Source organism: Myripristis murdjan, chromosome 9 (assembly GCF_902150065.1).
Source record: "Myripristis murdjan chromosome 9, fMyrMur1.1, whole genome shotgun sequence".
NCBI classification, from domain to species: domain Eukaryota; kingdom Metazoa; phylum Chordata; class Actinopteri; order Holocentriformes; family Holocentridae; genus Myripristis; species Myripristis murdjan.
This window is the reverse complement of record NC_043988.1, coordinates 10,743,687-10,757,297: the sequence shown is the minus strand read 5'-3', so window position 1 is coordinate 10,757,297 and position 13,611 is coordinate 10,743,687. Positions and strand designations below refer to the sequence as shown.

General features: G+C 43.5%; 1 protein-coding gene across 1 annotated transcript; it reads right to left on the bottom strand.

Moving 5' to 3' along the window:
- Nucleotides 1-2,016: 2,016 nt before the first annotated feature.
- On the bottom strand, nucleotides 2,017-13,222 carry angptl2b (angiopoietin-like 2b). Its single transcript, XM_030061206.1, has 5 exons — nucleotides 12,809-13,222; nucleotides 7,224-8,146; nucleotides 4,613-4,806; nucleotides 3,335-3,605; nucleotides 2,017-3,226 (listed from the first exon to the last, which is right to left on the bottom strand). Exons 2-5 carry the CDS (start codon nucleotides 8,119-8,121, stop codon nucleotides 3,027-3,029), a joined length of 1,563 nt encoding a protein of 520 aa, XP_029917066.1. The 5' UTR covers nucleotides 8,122-8,146; nucleotides 12,809-13,222; the 3' UTR covers nucleotides 2,017-3,026.
- Between the last annotated feature and the right edge of the window lie 389 nt (nucleotides 13,223-13,611).

Genomic DNA, 13,611 nt, shown 5'->3' with positions numbered 1-13,611 from the left:
TATATGGATAGGCCAAGCACAAAGAAGGACAAATAGGGCAGCCAAAGGGAAACCATACACTGGGTCATACCAAACAGTTTGGCCTGGAGAGGAGTCGCTCAAGGAACTCCTGCTGAATTCCAAAAAAAAAAAAAAAAAAAATTAAATTTGATCAATTAAAATTTGCATGACCTCCACCCCCCCACCTCCATTTCAATCCTGTGTAACTGTCTCATAAATTTCAAAAGGTCTCTTAATAATGATCAGTAATTACTAAACTATGTGATGTATCATTAACAGCCCGTTTTGGGATGGCTGTCGTAGTAACGAGGTTAACATTCAGTGTGGGTGGTAAAGGCCCCAATAAGTTTAACTTGAAATGACAAATCACTAAGGTGATTACCATTAATATGACTAAATTTACTCAGAGGCTGGAGAGAGGAAGAGCAGGGGTAGTGGAAGGAAGTGAAAAATGATTCTATTAAAAGTAAAACTGCATACTTTAACAGATGTGAAACAACAATATGGGCCAGTTTGAAGGTTCAGGTTTGAAGGTTCAGGAAATGCGGTTCTCTTTGTGCTGAGCGAGCACTGCGTCAGCTCATGGTTTTCCATGTTGGTAAAGGAGAAAGGGCCGCATGGGCCACCCTTGCTGAAGGTTTTCCATCGTGGTGAGTCCTCAGACATACACCACATCCAAAGAGGCTGTTCTGTGTTTATGGAGACGATGAAACATCGTCTTCTGTTTTACTGTGAATGCTGTTCAGGTTAATCCAAAAACCAGACTGCTGACATTTACACTCCCACAGACAGTTTACTAATGTTTGAATTATGATTGATTCAGGGGCTCTTTACTGCTTTATAATGTAATTGCTATTGTAACGTTGTAAAAAACACAACAAAACCATTGAATAGTAATTACATAGCGTTGTCCTCCAAGGGGGGACAGAGGGATTTGGTTCAGTGTTTGTTTTAGTGTCCCATCCATCTCCTCTGAAAACACAGCTGCCAAAAGTGACAGACCTAGAGATGGATGTCTTCCTCTGTCCAATCCAAAGCGTCTTTGTCTTTGGGAATAAAAGCTCTTAGCTTTTGAATTGTGAGCCAGTTTTAGCAGCCAGTGTTTGTCAGCTTAATGTAGTGTCTTGGCTACTATCACTTAAAAGCATCCGTCATCACTTTGGCTCCACAAAAAAAGTAACATGTTGAGTTTTACTCTGAGGAAGTCATTTTAAATGCATATGCTACAGCCCTGATCACATTTTGCTGCTGCTCTTTGCTCAGTCTATCTTAGATATGTCAAAATGTCAGATCAGAGGCAGGCCAAGGTCGAATACCATTTCCAGATTCATTTAAGAGAGTGTTCTGTAAGTGGCCAGGCACAGAAATTTGTACTAAAATGACTTCAAATATTTTCTAGACTGTCTTTAACCTAGATCTGGCCAGAGAATATTAATGGATCTCACTTCATTGCAGCATAAATTCATTCTTACTACATTTTCCAGCTGTCTTTGGAAATGTCATTGACACACAGTAAAATAAAGGTGGTTTCTGCTGTGAGCCAGAGGGACTACTGCATGCCTGAGGTTTTACAATCCTGTCACATTTTATTTGTCATTCCCCGTTGCACTTATTCCTTCTGTGGTTGATACATGATATATCACAGACCTTGTCACTCCTCTCATATGGCCCGACGTCATGCACGGGACTGCAAGAGAATACAACCACTTCTCTAGTAATTGTCCTAATCTCCACAGTTCCCATGGAGCCTTGGCTTGTATTAGAGGGCTGCAAAGGTGAACAGTCCATAATGTAACCACAATACTGCACTCATTTTTGCACAGTAGAGGAGACTGTCAAGTGATTATATGAAGTGCCCAGAAGGAGAAAAATAAGTTTAACTCCTAAGTTTTCAGATGAGCAGTGTTTTCTAAATTTAATTTTAGCAGCTGCTGTGGAGACCGTTTGTAACCGAATCAAATAAGACACACAAGAGACATCAAATCAAAGACAAAAGCTGTACATATTTTATTGCAACTTAATAGTGGCATATAACAAGTTTTGTTACATTATATTACAAATATCTTTTATGTACAGACGCATTGTGTTGGATCTATTGACATCAACAAACCACTAAATTTATACAGTAAATACACTGCTTGATTTACTCAAGCAAACAGATACCTGTTCAAGCAATTGAAGATTTCAATGTACCTGTTGAGAACATGACTTTGAAGAGCATGTTCTTCCACAGCGTTTTTCTAGTGGGTTGATTTCTATGCTTGGATCTATTGAATGTCAAAGAAACAGACTGCCTACACAGTCAGGTATTGCTCTTGACAGTAAGGGGTTATTACTGCAAAAATCAGATGTGCTTGGCACCCAATGGTGACGGTGTTGTTTTTCTCTGCTGTATGCTTGTGTAATGGACAACACTGGCCAGAATGTCAACCCTGTATCACAAGTCGATAAATGCTGCTATTTTTCCTACAAATTACACACCTGAAGAATTTATTTTAAATGCAACTAAAAGGCGGTCACTGGATACTGTTTCCTGTGTCATCCTCATTTGCATGTTATTGCATTATACAACATCACATACATACTAAATATATACTGTAGGATCTCTATCTGAAAGCTATTCGGCTACTATAATCTGCCCTCTTCATGTCAAATTACATAGATTTTTTTTTCTCTCTCTCACACACAGAAACAAAGCAAAGCACTGTCAATATCCAGTTGAATAAGCAGGTTACTGTTTGATCAAAGACAGTGTATTTGTAACTCCTGAGCCATAAGCACATCCCCATGCTGAATCGAATGCAAAAGGGGTAATAATAAGGACAACTGAATGGCAGTGCACGTCTTCTTTGGGTTGTCAGGAGGTACTGGAGTAGCGTTCACAAACAGTACAGCCTGATGCTTTGATATTGCACTTTGAACATCATCTTCCCCCTTTGTCATCTGGTTTGTATGGTGCCACTGGGGTTGTAGGAGGTGTTTGAGTAGTGAGAGATACAGTACAGCATGTGTTTCTTAGTGGATGCTTAGTGGAAGGTGTTTGGGTTTGGTCGGATCATCATGACCACTTTCTTTAGAGAATAGGCGCCTCCTCTGAACTCAGCCCAGTAAACTCCATCCTGGTAGCGGCTACGGTAGTGTCCTCCTCTGTACCAGACTCCATTTAAATTAGAATGAGCGCAGGAGTTGTACCACCAGCCACCCTTCTGATAGTGGGCACAATTACCTGGAAAGAAATGTGAAAATTAATATATCCTTACACACATTCACACAAACAGAGGCAGATTTTGTCACTGGACTTTGTCCAGTCTCATATTTCTGCTATAATTCCTACCTGTATACACATCATGATCTCTGTCCAGAGTTGTGAACTGTTTGCCATTGTGCCAGGTGAGGGAGTCTCCAGCATTGCCGTGGTAACGGCCCACCCTCAGCTTGTAGAAGTCAGCCTCAGACTCCAGTCTGAAGCTGGCGTACTCTGCAAACACCTTCCTGCCAGACCAGTCCTCCAGTGTGACCAGCAGTTTGTAGTTTCCTTGGTTTGTCAGCCAGTAGATATTTTCCAGGCCCAGCCAGTACTCACCATCAATATTGCCAAAGCCTTGCTGTGAAGTGCAGAGACAAGACAACATTATCAGCACAATTAGGAAATCATTTTTGAGCCCTCTCTGAGCAGCTTTGAGCAGTTTCTTTGGATGTCTCAAGGATGATTCAGGGTCGTTGCTTCATGTTCTGACGGTAATTATGGGTTTCGCTTCTCTAGGGTGTTGTTTATTATCTAAGAACATTATAATAAATGGACCATGTGTCAGGTTTATAGCTAGCATTGGGTATCCAGATTTCCACTATTATTCAGTGGAAAACACAGCAGTCTCGTGTGCATGTGTGTGATAGGACACTACAGCTTTCCTCCTCTGCTCGAGCTCTGGTCATAGCTCTGGCTGGTATGTGGCATCCACTGCTCGACACATGTTTTGAATCATGGGAAGACCCTTTCTGATGAGTGTACACATGTAATTTCAGATCTCACGAGGTTTAAGGTTTATCGTAAAAGTCTTGGAAGGATCCCTTGTGTTGACTTTGGCCAGAATTTAATCAGGGCCCCTGCAAATTGTTGGCCTGAAATCAAATGTTTACAATTGAACTGCTTCACCCTGTTCAAGTGGTCTCACTTTCAAAAGATGAAGTAAGTGTGTTCCCCTGCGGTAACATTTTTCCCTCGCTCTTTCAAGCTTTCCACAGACCTGTTTATTTATTTACCATAAGAATTCATTTTGATGCCATTTTCATGAACATCTGGAATGCTGAAACAACCAACTATGCTGACATTTACGTCCAAAAAGGCTGCCCGTCTCCATCATTTTTATTTGTTATTATGTGTAGTGCATGAACTAATTTTACAAAGTACCAACTGATGTTGCTGGGTTTAATGAGTCATGAGGCAATAACTGACTGCAGCAGAGCCCTGCAGGGACTACATCACACACTTTGAATTTTTAACAATTACCTATTCATTATTCATTCACATCTGGTTAGTGTCAAAGCAACATACATAAGCCACCCGTGTCCCTTCAAACTATGAGGTCCTTGATTTGGTGTGAGGTTCACACACCTTATATGTCTCCCAGTTCCTGAAGAAGTTGACAGAGCCGTCCACCCTTCTCTGGATCACAGTCCAGCCACCTGGGTCATGTCTCTGGTCACACCACACCTGCATAAGTCGGTTTGCATTCTCCGGTTTCACCAGGTACATGCCACTGGCCGTGTGGCCATCTTCCACAGCCTGCAGACAATCCTTCCACGGACCTACATGAGAGTCGAAGAAGATGCAGACACAAAAAAAAAAAAAAAAGCGACGTGAAATGAGAAACCCATGAATTCTTGTCACCTCATTCAGTTTTACACAATCTCTTGGGAGTTAAGAAAGGGCAATAGAGGGGAAAAAAGTTTTTAGTCTCAGCTGTAGGGAATCCCATATTTCAGCGGGAGCAGCTCTCAGTTTAAGACTAGAATTGACTTTGGCTGCTGCTCTCACAAGGGAAATGGCTGCAGGCTGCTCAGCCAAAAGCAACACTGGCATGAAGGCAAAGGGAATCCTGACTACTCAATGATGAAACAGTAGCAAAAACTCAATCATCAGGTGATGTTTCTTCAGTGAAAGATCATTGTTTTGCTTGTTTAACTGGGTTTATTTTGTATATGTACTCACACATCAAAGGATTTTTTTGAATGGGGAGCAGTTTTGATCACAGCAATTTCTTGAAAAGGTCATGGGCATGTTAAGCCCACTTGCATTCAAATTTCATTATCATTGGAGATGTGGAGTGTACTTATCTAGCCTTCATATCATTGCCCCAAGAAGAGGGGATCTGAGACTTAATTAATTTCCGAAATACCTTGTAAATCGCTGGATTCCTTTGACAGGAAGTTTGTTGGAGTGTTTTCCAAAATTAGAAAAGCTGCGCAAAGAACATAATGGTTGTTTTGTGACAGAAAATGGAGATGTAATGGTTGTCTACAGAAAAAAGAACTTAATATAAAGAGTAACAGCTAGTCTAAGACTAATTATTTTTAACATTATGTAGCAATAGATGTGTTCATGCTCGATTCTGCACATGCTCAGAAGTTTTTTTTTTTTGCCTATTTGTTGTTTTTTTGTGCAAATCAGTTGATAGGCATAAAAAATAATCAGCACATTGCCTCTATACCATTACTTCTATAACCACAAATTTTCCAGCTCAATAGATGTGGAACACACTCCACTGGGGCTACTGGCTCCCCAGCTCTGATTGGCTGTGAAAGCATTTAACGTCCCAAGATTTCACACGGGCTGGGTTTGCCAATTGGCCCGGATTACAAAGAGCTCAAACACAAATTTAAAAAAAAAAGAAGAAGAAGATACATAGGGGTCACACAGAAGAGCAGAAGGAAGGTGGGGGCTGCAGTGGGTGCATCAAGAGTATAGAAGTGTGAGAAAAAGAGAGAAAGCTCAACTATAATACCAGCAGACACAAGTATTAGACCTCAGAGGTTTATCTAATGTGATTAGCCAGACGCTCTTCAGTTCATGCTTTAAAATGAGGACTGAAACAAAGGTGTTTTTAGTTGTATTGAAATCTCAGTCTCCGCCATCCGTTGCCTCTAAAGAATGTCTGTATTGAGCAGATACAAGCCAGAGAGCTGCCCTGCCCTGCCCGGCTCTGTTCTGCCTGATAAAGTCTGCCGTTTTGGTGGAACATATGACTGATTCTTGCCTGGTGGAACTGGAACAAATGACATCACTGACTCTTGGTATCTCGATCTGTTCAAACTCTACTCCCCTCCCCCTTTTCCTCCTCCTCCTCTGATTCCTATGCTTGACTCCATACCTCTGTGTCTCTCTCACATGCTCATCCCACCAGGTCTTCCTCATTCTCCCTCCATTCCCCCATTGTGTAGAGCTCTCTGTTCGTGTTAAGAGTTTATGTAACTTTAGGGGTGTAAGTTGCACGACTGTGGGCAGGAAATTACTTGCCTCCTTTCAAACATTCCATACAAAGGGTACTGTTCCCAGTGAAAATGGCAAGCAGTAGCACAAAATGTCAATGGAAATATATTCAAGTAGTCACACGGAGATTGGTTTAGTCTATTTTTTCCTCCAAATTAAAACTGAAGTGGAGCCTTCTAAAGAAAAGCGGCAACAAATACTGAAAAGACAATTCACCGCAACTAATAACTTGAAAACACCCTTCACATCAATTTAAAAGCTTTATCATCCAGTAACATGTGTTTAAGAGAATGGCAGGCTTGGATCCAGCAATCCATTTAGGCGCATGCATTTACCCTTTTACTATGCTTTGTGTTGTTGTGTGGGTTGTATCAAGGCAATTAGATGATATGCATCTCAAAGGCTTCTAGACAACAACGTTTCTGTTCTCACTGGGAGCCCTTTTTACAAGGAATGTGTGGGACTTATTATTTCAACTGACTACGGCTTGAAGAATGAGTACTTGGTGTTGTCTGGTGATTAATGATTAAGAGGACCGATATAGAGCTGCACTCTCAGACACAAGCTCAGACACACAGTCCTATTGTTTGTACTACTGCTTATGGTGCTGACTGGTCTGGTGAGATTTCATCTGATTTTATCAGCCTCACTATTTCAAGATAGGTAGTACTTGCAAACAAATGATCTTATTTGGGGGAAAAACAGTTCTTTTCATGTGTGACTTCAAAAGACTCACCAGAAGGCTTGTTAGTGGTGGAAGGGCTGTGTGTGCCGCTGGGCATGGTAGGAAGGACAGGCGGTAGAGATTTTTGGTCACTTTGGATCTCGTTGGTAATCTGGTTGTTTATGCGTGGAAGGGTTGGGGGCTGGTAGGGTTTGTTTAGGGGAGGTGCAGGTGGAGGGGGAGGGGCCCGTGGCTGGGGGACGGGGATATGACGAGGGGGAGGGCGACTCTGGCACTGCTCCTCCAACAGGGCAATAAGGGCTGACTGGTTAGTGGCCAAGGAAGCCAGGTGCTGGTACTTGTGCTCTAGGTCTTTGTAACGACTAGTGAGCAGTTGCATCTCAGAGGTTTGGTTCAGGATCCTGTTCTCCATCTGAGCCAACTCTAGGGCATTGTCCCTCTTCCTGATGATCTCATGGAGCAGCTGCATGTACAGCTGGGTCACTCTTGAGTTCATATTGCGGCTCTCCTTCCTCAGCAGCTTGACCTCATTGACAATGCCTCCATCCACCTCCACCAGTTGCTGCAATGTCTCAATCTGCCTCTTCTGTTTCTGCAGCTCTACATTCAGCAACTCTAACTCTTGCTTGTTGACCCGGTTCTCCAGCATGGCCTCGGGCTCCTTGGAGTTGACACAGATGGCTCCAGTCACTTTCTGTTGGGGCACAATGAAAGTGTACGAGCACTTGTCCTGCGGCTGGTCAGCTGGAGCACGTTTGCTCCTTCCTGCATATAAGAACTCTCTCTCCAGGCCAGCATCACTGCTATCAAACTCTTGGGTCTTTTCCTGACCACTGTCCTGATCCCTGACATGACTGCTCTCTGAGGGATTCCCCTGAGCCTGATGGGCACCACAGACTAGTCCATACACTAGAAGGAGCCTCAGCAGGACCATTGAAGGGAGCTCCATGGGTTTGGGTCCAACTCACCAAAGCCTGAGGAGAAAAAACACAAAATATTGCAAAGAAAATAAGGTGACATGACTGACTCACTGCTACTATGTATGGCCCCTGAGTAGCAATGTTTCTATTATAGTGCGCTGAGCAGAAGAGTACATATGTATGTATGTTTATGTTTTGGTATAAATTGTATGGATCCTTTTTCTATGAAGGTTGGGAACCTTCATGACTGCACTTTATGTTCATTCGAGAGGACATCAATGAAGTCCTTCACCACCTCGCTGATTGAGACCAGAAGCAGGTTGTCCCTCAGGATACCCTGTACCCGGCCTTCGTTACCTGACAGAAGCAGGCAGGCACATGGCTCAGGGAGCTGCCCTGCCCAGGAAAACCCTATTCATTACACATCCCAATCTGAGGAGGACTGCAGATCATTACAGCTCCTTAAAAGATTACAGTTGAAATGAAACTGCATACTCTCTCACTGCTGAGCATGCCAGTAGATGCACCATTTTATATTCATAGTTGAATATGTGTAATACATACATGGTTTCTACACATTATGTATCGTTACTGATGTTAAAACATTATATTCCCCGAGGGTTCTTGTCCAATTCACTGGATACATCTGGCTTCCATCCTGCTTTGGATAACCAGCTTACCATTATCACATGTATTCAACAGAGGCTGTTTGAAAGTTACTAATCCTCTCTCGCTGCTCCAGAGAAAAAATTTCCCTTGTGTAATGATGTGCTGATCTCTCTGGAGACTGTTTTAACTCTGTTACATTGCTGTCAGAGGAGAGTGTTTAGCTTAGCTTGCTGTCCTGGCTGAGCCTCTCCTTGGGTGACTGCCACTGTTGGGCCTTGACACATAAAAGCACTCCTATCTGCTCCCTTCTGCAGGCCCGAACATCTTTGCTTATGGAAAATTTGAGACACCAGCAGATGATGCTATTCATGGGTCTGTTTTAAATATCGATCGTGTTGCATCAGTCCTATCCAATGGCCTTCACCAAAAGAGGTAAGTGACTTGTATTCAGATGCTGAAAGGAAATTAATCTTTTTTTGTATTTGTTTTGAACACATGACTTTTATTAGACTGGACTAGACTGGACAGGACTGGACATTTCTTGGTTTCCCCACTTCACATGCAAACTTAGCAGTGTAATGGGAATCTTGCGTAACAATCTGCCTCAGTTTGAACTTCTGTTAACATCTGAGATACTGCCGTGTTTAGATCACACCCTCTTCAGCAGTTTTGTTTCCTTAAGTGGACTTTGAGGTTCAGCCTATAACTCTCTATAACACAACAATGAGATGCTTTGCTGTTCATCTCATAATTCAAAGTGCAGGCACTTTTATTTGAAAAATGAGTGATGTGTTATTAGAAGCGGAGGGGATGCCACTGAGTACAGAAGAGAATGTAACTCCTGTGTCAGGATAACAAGCCCTTGAACCCCCAGGGCTCTTTAATTGAAAGCTGCTGCATATTGGATTACAGAGAAGCCCTGTGCAACACCTCCCCAGAGAAGGGGTCCGTCCGATCAGAAAGCAATATAGAGAGGTGCATACTGGCGGCGTAAGGGTCGCTAATCTTACTCGTGCTTCCCTCACACCTTATTTCTCATTGCTATGCGAAAGATAACCAACCATATAATGTCCAGCTTAAAATCAGAGGGGAGCAGACATGTTTTTGTCTTGTTACTCTGGGCGTGTTGCCAGCACATTAGGTTGGAGACATGGAGAAGAGAAATGCAGTACTTTCCAAGAACATGACCCTTTGCACATTCGACCCTTTTGGCTGTATCTGTCCAGAATAGAATGTGTAAACACTTTTTGTTACTAATAAAAAAAAAATTGCACAGAGAAGAGCCTCCTGCACCATGTTCATTTGCATCAATCGTCGGGTTTATTGGCATATGTGCCTACCATCACCAATAAAATCGCCTGTGTACAGAAGATTGTTGCATGTGTGGCTAAAAAGGTGCTCACAAGTGCGACGTCTACATCATAAATGTACCTCTTATTCCTACATGAATGTGCAAAGAAGAGTCTAGTTTCTGTTTCAATTTTACCATGAAACTGCCCTCTGTCATCACAGTGTGAGCTTTCATAGGGCCAACAAAGACGAGCTGTATGATGTCACCGCAGCACGTACTCACTGATGCGGAGAATGACGCATCATAAGGATTTCACCACACTCCTCGAAAAGACAGACAGGTCCTTATTATCAATGCACACAGAAAGATGTGAAATGGAAATGATACGCCTCATAGACCAAAGTCCTGCAAGAATGACTAATAATAGCATGCAAGTAAACCCAAGCCAAGATAATACAACAAAGCGGCCCCTGCCCCATCTAATGTGCTGATGACTGTATTTGGCCAGTGCCTCCTGCGGTTTCCCCCCTGGAACATGAGCTCTGAGAAATGCTGTGTGATTTGCCCCTGCTGTGGAGGAGTCCCATGTTGGACGTGGTTTGCCCGGAATCTCCTACTCTAGGTTCACTACACTTCAAAGCTGAGGGGAAAACGTTTGCAGCTTGTGATGAAGTGTGTGTTTGCGTGAGCGTATGTGGTATGTGCGTGTATGTGAGTGCTTTTCTGCTAATTTGTGTTTTGAAGTAACAGCGCTTGCTGGGCCCAGGCTCCCAGGGACCCGGAGAGAGTCCCATCTGCCCCAACAGAGACAGCCTGTTATTAACCCATCTGCAGTCTGCCAGAGGGAACAACAGCAAGCTTCCTCCCCTTCTCCACCATTACAGCCCCTACAGCTCGGCATTGTCCCAACATCAGTGCATTTTAACAAGCTGCTATTGACTGGCCTGTAGCGCCAATGATTAGCAGGTGTTGAGAAGTGTCACGTAAACTAGCTGCACTACGCTGTGTCACCACTCAGTGCCTAGAGATGCATGACAGTGACACCGTGCATAAATGCTCTCGCTAAGCTCTTTGATTGGCGGCTCCTTCACTTGAGAAATTTTATAGAGTCTCCTTAACTTGACAATGTTTTATTGTCTTCAGGTGGGAGGAATTCTTTGCTAGGATTTTACACAGTGCTAAATCAAGTGTGATGGGCCGGTGCAGCGGGTAGGTGACCAGCACTGTGCTCTAGCCTTTTTGGTCATGCTCAGCACATAGTAATTAGAAGGTGGGCAGCCCCTCTCAGCTTGGCTACAGTAATGTCTCTCACCCTAGCCCCTCTCATTTCAGCATGAGCATGGCATTCCTTACATTCTTCGTCACCTCATTAGAGCGAGCTGCCATAGACACACATGGAGAGTCGATGGTGGTGGCAGACAGAGAGAGTCAGACACAGTAGCGTTCACTTCCTTTAGCCCTGCTGTACCTATAAGACAGATCCACTGACCCAATTCATCCCTGTTATCCTACTTTCTGAATGAATGCTTCATAATCACATCATCATCACTGGGCTCAGGAGATCACAACACATCTACACAGCACCTCATTTGTCAGTAGCCAAAAAGAAGCAGACACTTTGAGACAGCTTTGTACTTGCATGTTCAAATTATCGCCGACTGTGCCGAGAACTGGCAGAGCCTCCTGCATGACACCCAATATGTGTTGGATCAGAGTCAAATTCAATTTGCTCGTGGTAATCTGCACTATTACATTACCTTGGGGGTGACCTCATTCTTTCCTCAAGCATGTAATCCTTGTAAGCCCGTAACATGACATTTGGAACATGATTAACCTCAGCTACCTGCTCAATTTGACGGTGCGGGACAGTATTTGTTTTCACTCTCTGTGGAACTGCAGAATTCAGGTTTTGGTGAAAATTTAGGTTTTGCTCTCCGTTTCGTGGATTTCGGGGTGTTGTTTCGTCCCCCCACTTGTGATCTGAAACAGACAGGGAGGCAGGGGGTCTCAGGAATTGTTTCGATAAGCTCCAGCATTCTACCTCAAAGCTCCCTTATCCAAACACTACCCTGGCAACAGAAACAAAGCAGGGATTCAGCTGCCTGCTTCCCTGTCCTGTTGAGCCCAGGGGAACATCCTGAGGCCGTAGACTGCTTGACACAGTCGTTCTAAATGCAGGTTATCCTCTTCATTTTTAGAAGCAACTGATGCTTTTTCAATGCCTCGATTTATAGGGAAAAAAAATCTGTGTCACTTTGAATGCAACGCTCCAAACAGTTATTGTGAAGATTGCTGTCTGTCATGAATATTAAATGGTTGAAGCTGAAACACCTTGCCACCTTCTGCAGTCCCTGTTCGCTACCTGCATGTCCTTTGTTTAGCGATGTCCTGAGAGTCCCATGTTTTGACAAGCTGAGAATTTTATCAGCAGTTAAGGATCACTTAGCCTGAAGAGTCAACTCTGCCCTATGTTGACCTGACCCCTCTCAGCCACGTCTATTACAATCTGCTTAATGTCACCAGAAAGAACAACAATTGCCCAGTCATTTCTTACAGCAGCAATCTAGGGGATGATTGCTGAATTTAACATAAAAACGAGTCATTATTTGAAGTGAGGTAAATTAAACACAAACAGCCAAAGTTGTAGATACCACTCAGTTTCAGAAAGCAGTAGCAGATATGGATAGAGATTAGGTTTACTCAGTGGCAAGAGTCACAGCAAGAAAGTTTATCCGTTGGCACAGTGCATTATATCGTACAAATATACACAAATTATCAATGCAGGGAGTGAAAGCCAGAGGCTACGCAATGCTTACAAGATAATTGTAGACTGTTGATTAGGTTCCTTCAGTTGCCTTGCCCTCCTGGCAGAGCTGATTGAAGTTTCTCCTGGTAGAGAGTCATCCCAAGTGTGAAAGCTGCTCCGCTGCGTCCTTCTTCCCTGCTCCCGCACTCTTACTCACTGTTTGTCACCTGAGTCCATTCCGGCAGTGCTGAAGTAACTGTGTTTTAAAGCCCTGTTATTAAAAGACCTTCATTAGCCCGCCAGAAGCTCAACTTGCTGGGACGTCTTCAGTAAACATTGAGCAGGTTGTTCCAAAAAAAAAATCCACTTAAAAGAAAAAAAAAAGTTGGAACACTTTGAAAAGTGAGTTGGTAAGTTTTGTTTGTAGATAGAGGGAGCTTCCTGATGAAGAGTGAGAGCTGAGGGCAGGCTGTGTGCTGCCTGTGGCCTGTTAGGAGAAGACTGTCACTTTCTGAGGGCTGAATCCATCACTTCTGCTTCACAGCTCTAAGAGGCTGTCTCTCTCAGCTGCACCTCTCTCTCTCTCTTTCTCTTTCTCTCTCTCTCTCTCTCTTTCTCTCCCCCTCCTTGGCGCTTTTTAAATGATGAAAAATCCTCTAGCACAGTGTTGCAGTAGGCAGACAAATTGAGCATAGGGCCTCCCCCTCGTCTTTAAAACGAACAGATTCTTATTTAAAGCAACAGCCTTCTTTCTCCTTTCCTCCTCCCCATGGCACAAAGAGATCCACAAGCATGCACGACACAAGCTGCCGACTCCCCCACATACACACGCACATAGACACACAGACACACACACACACACACATACACACA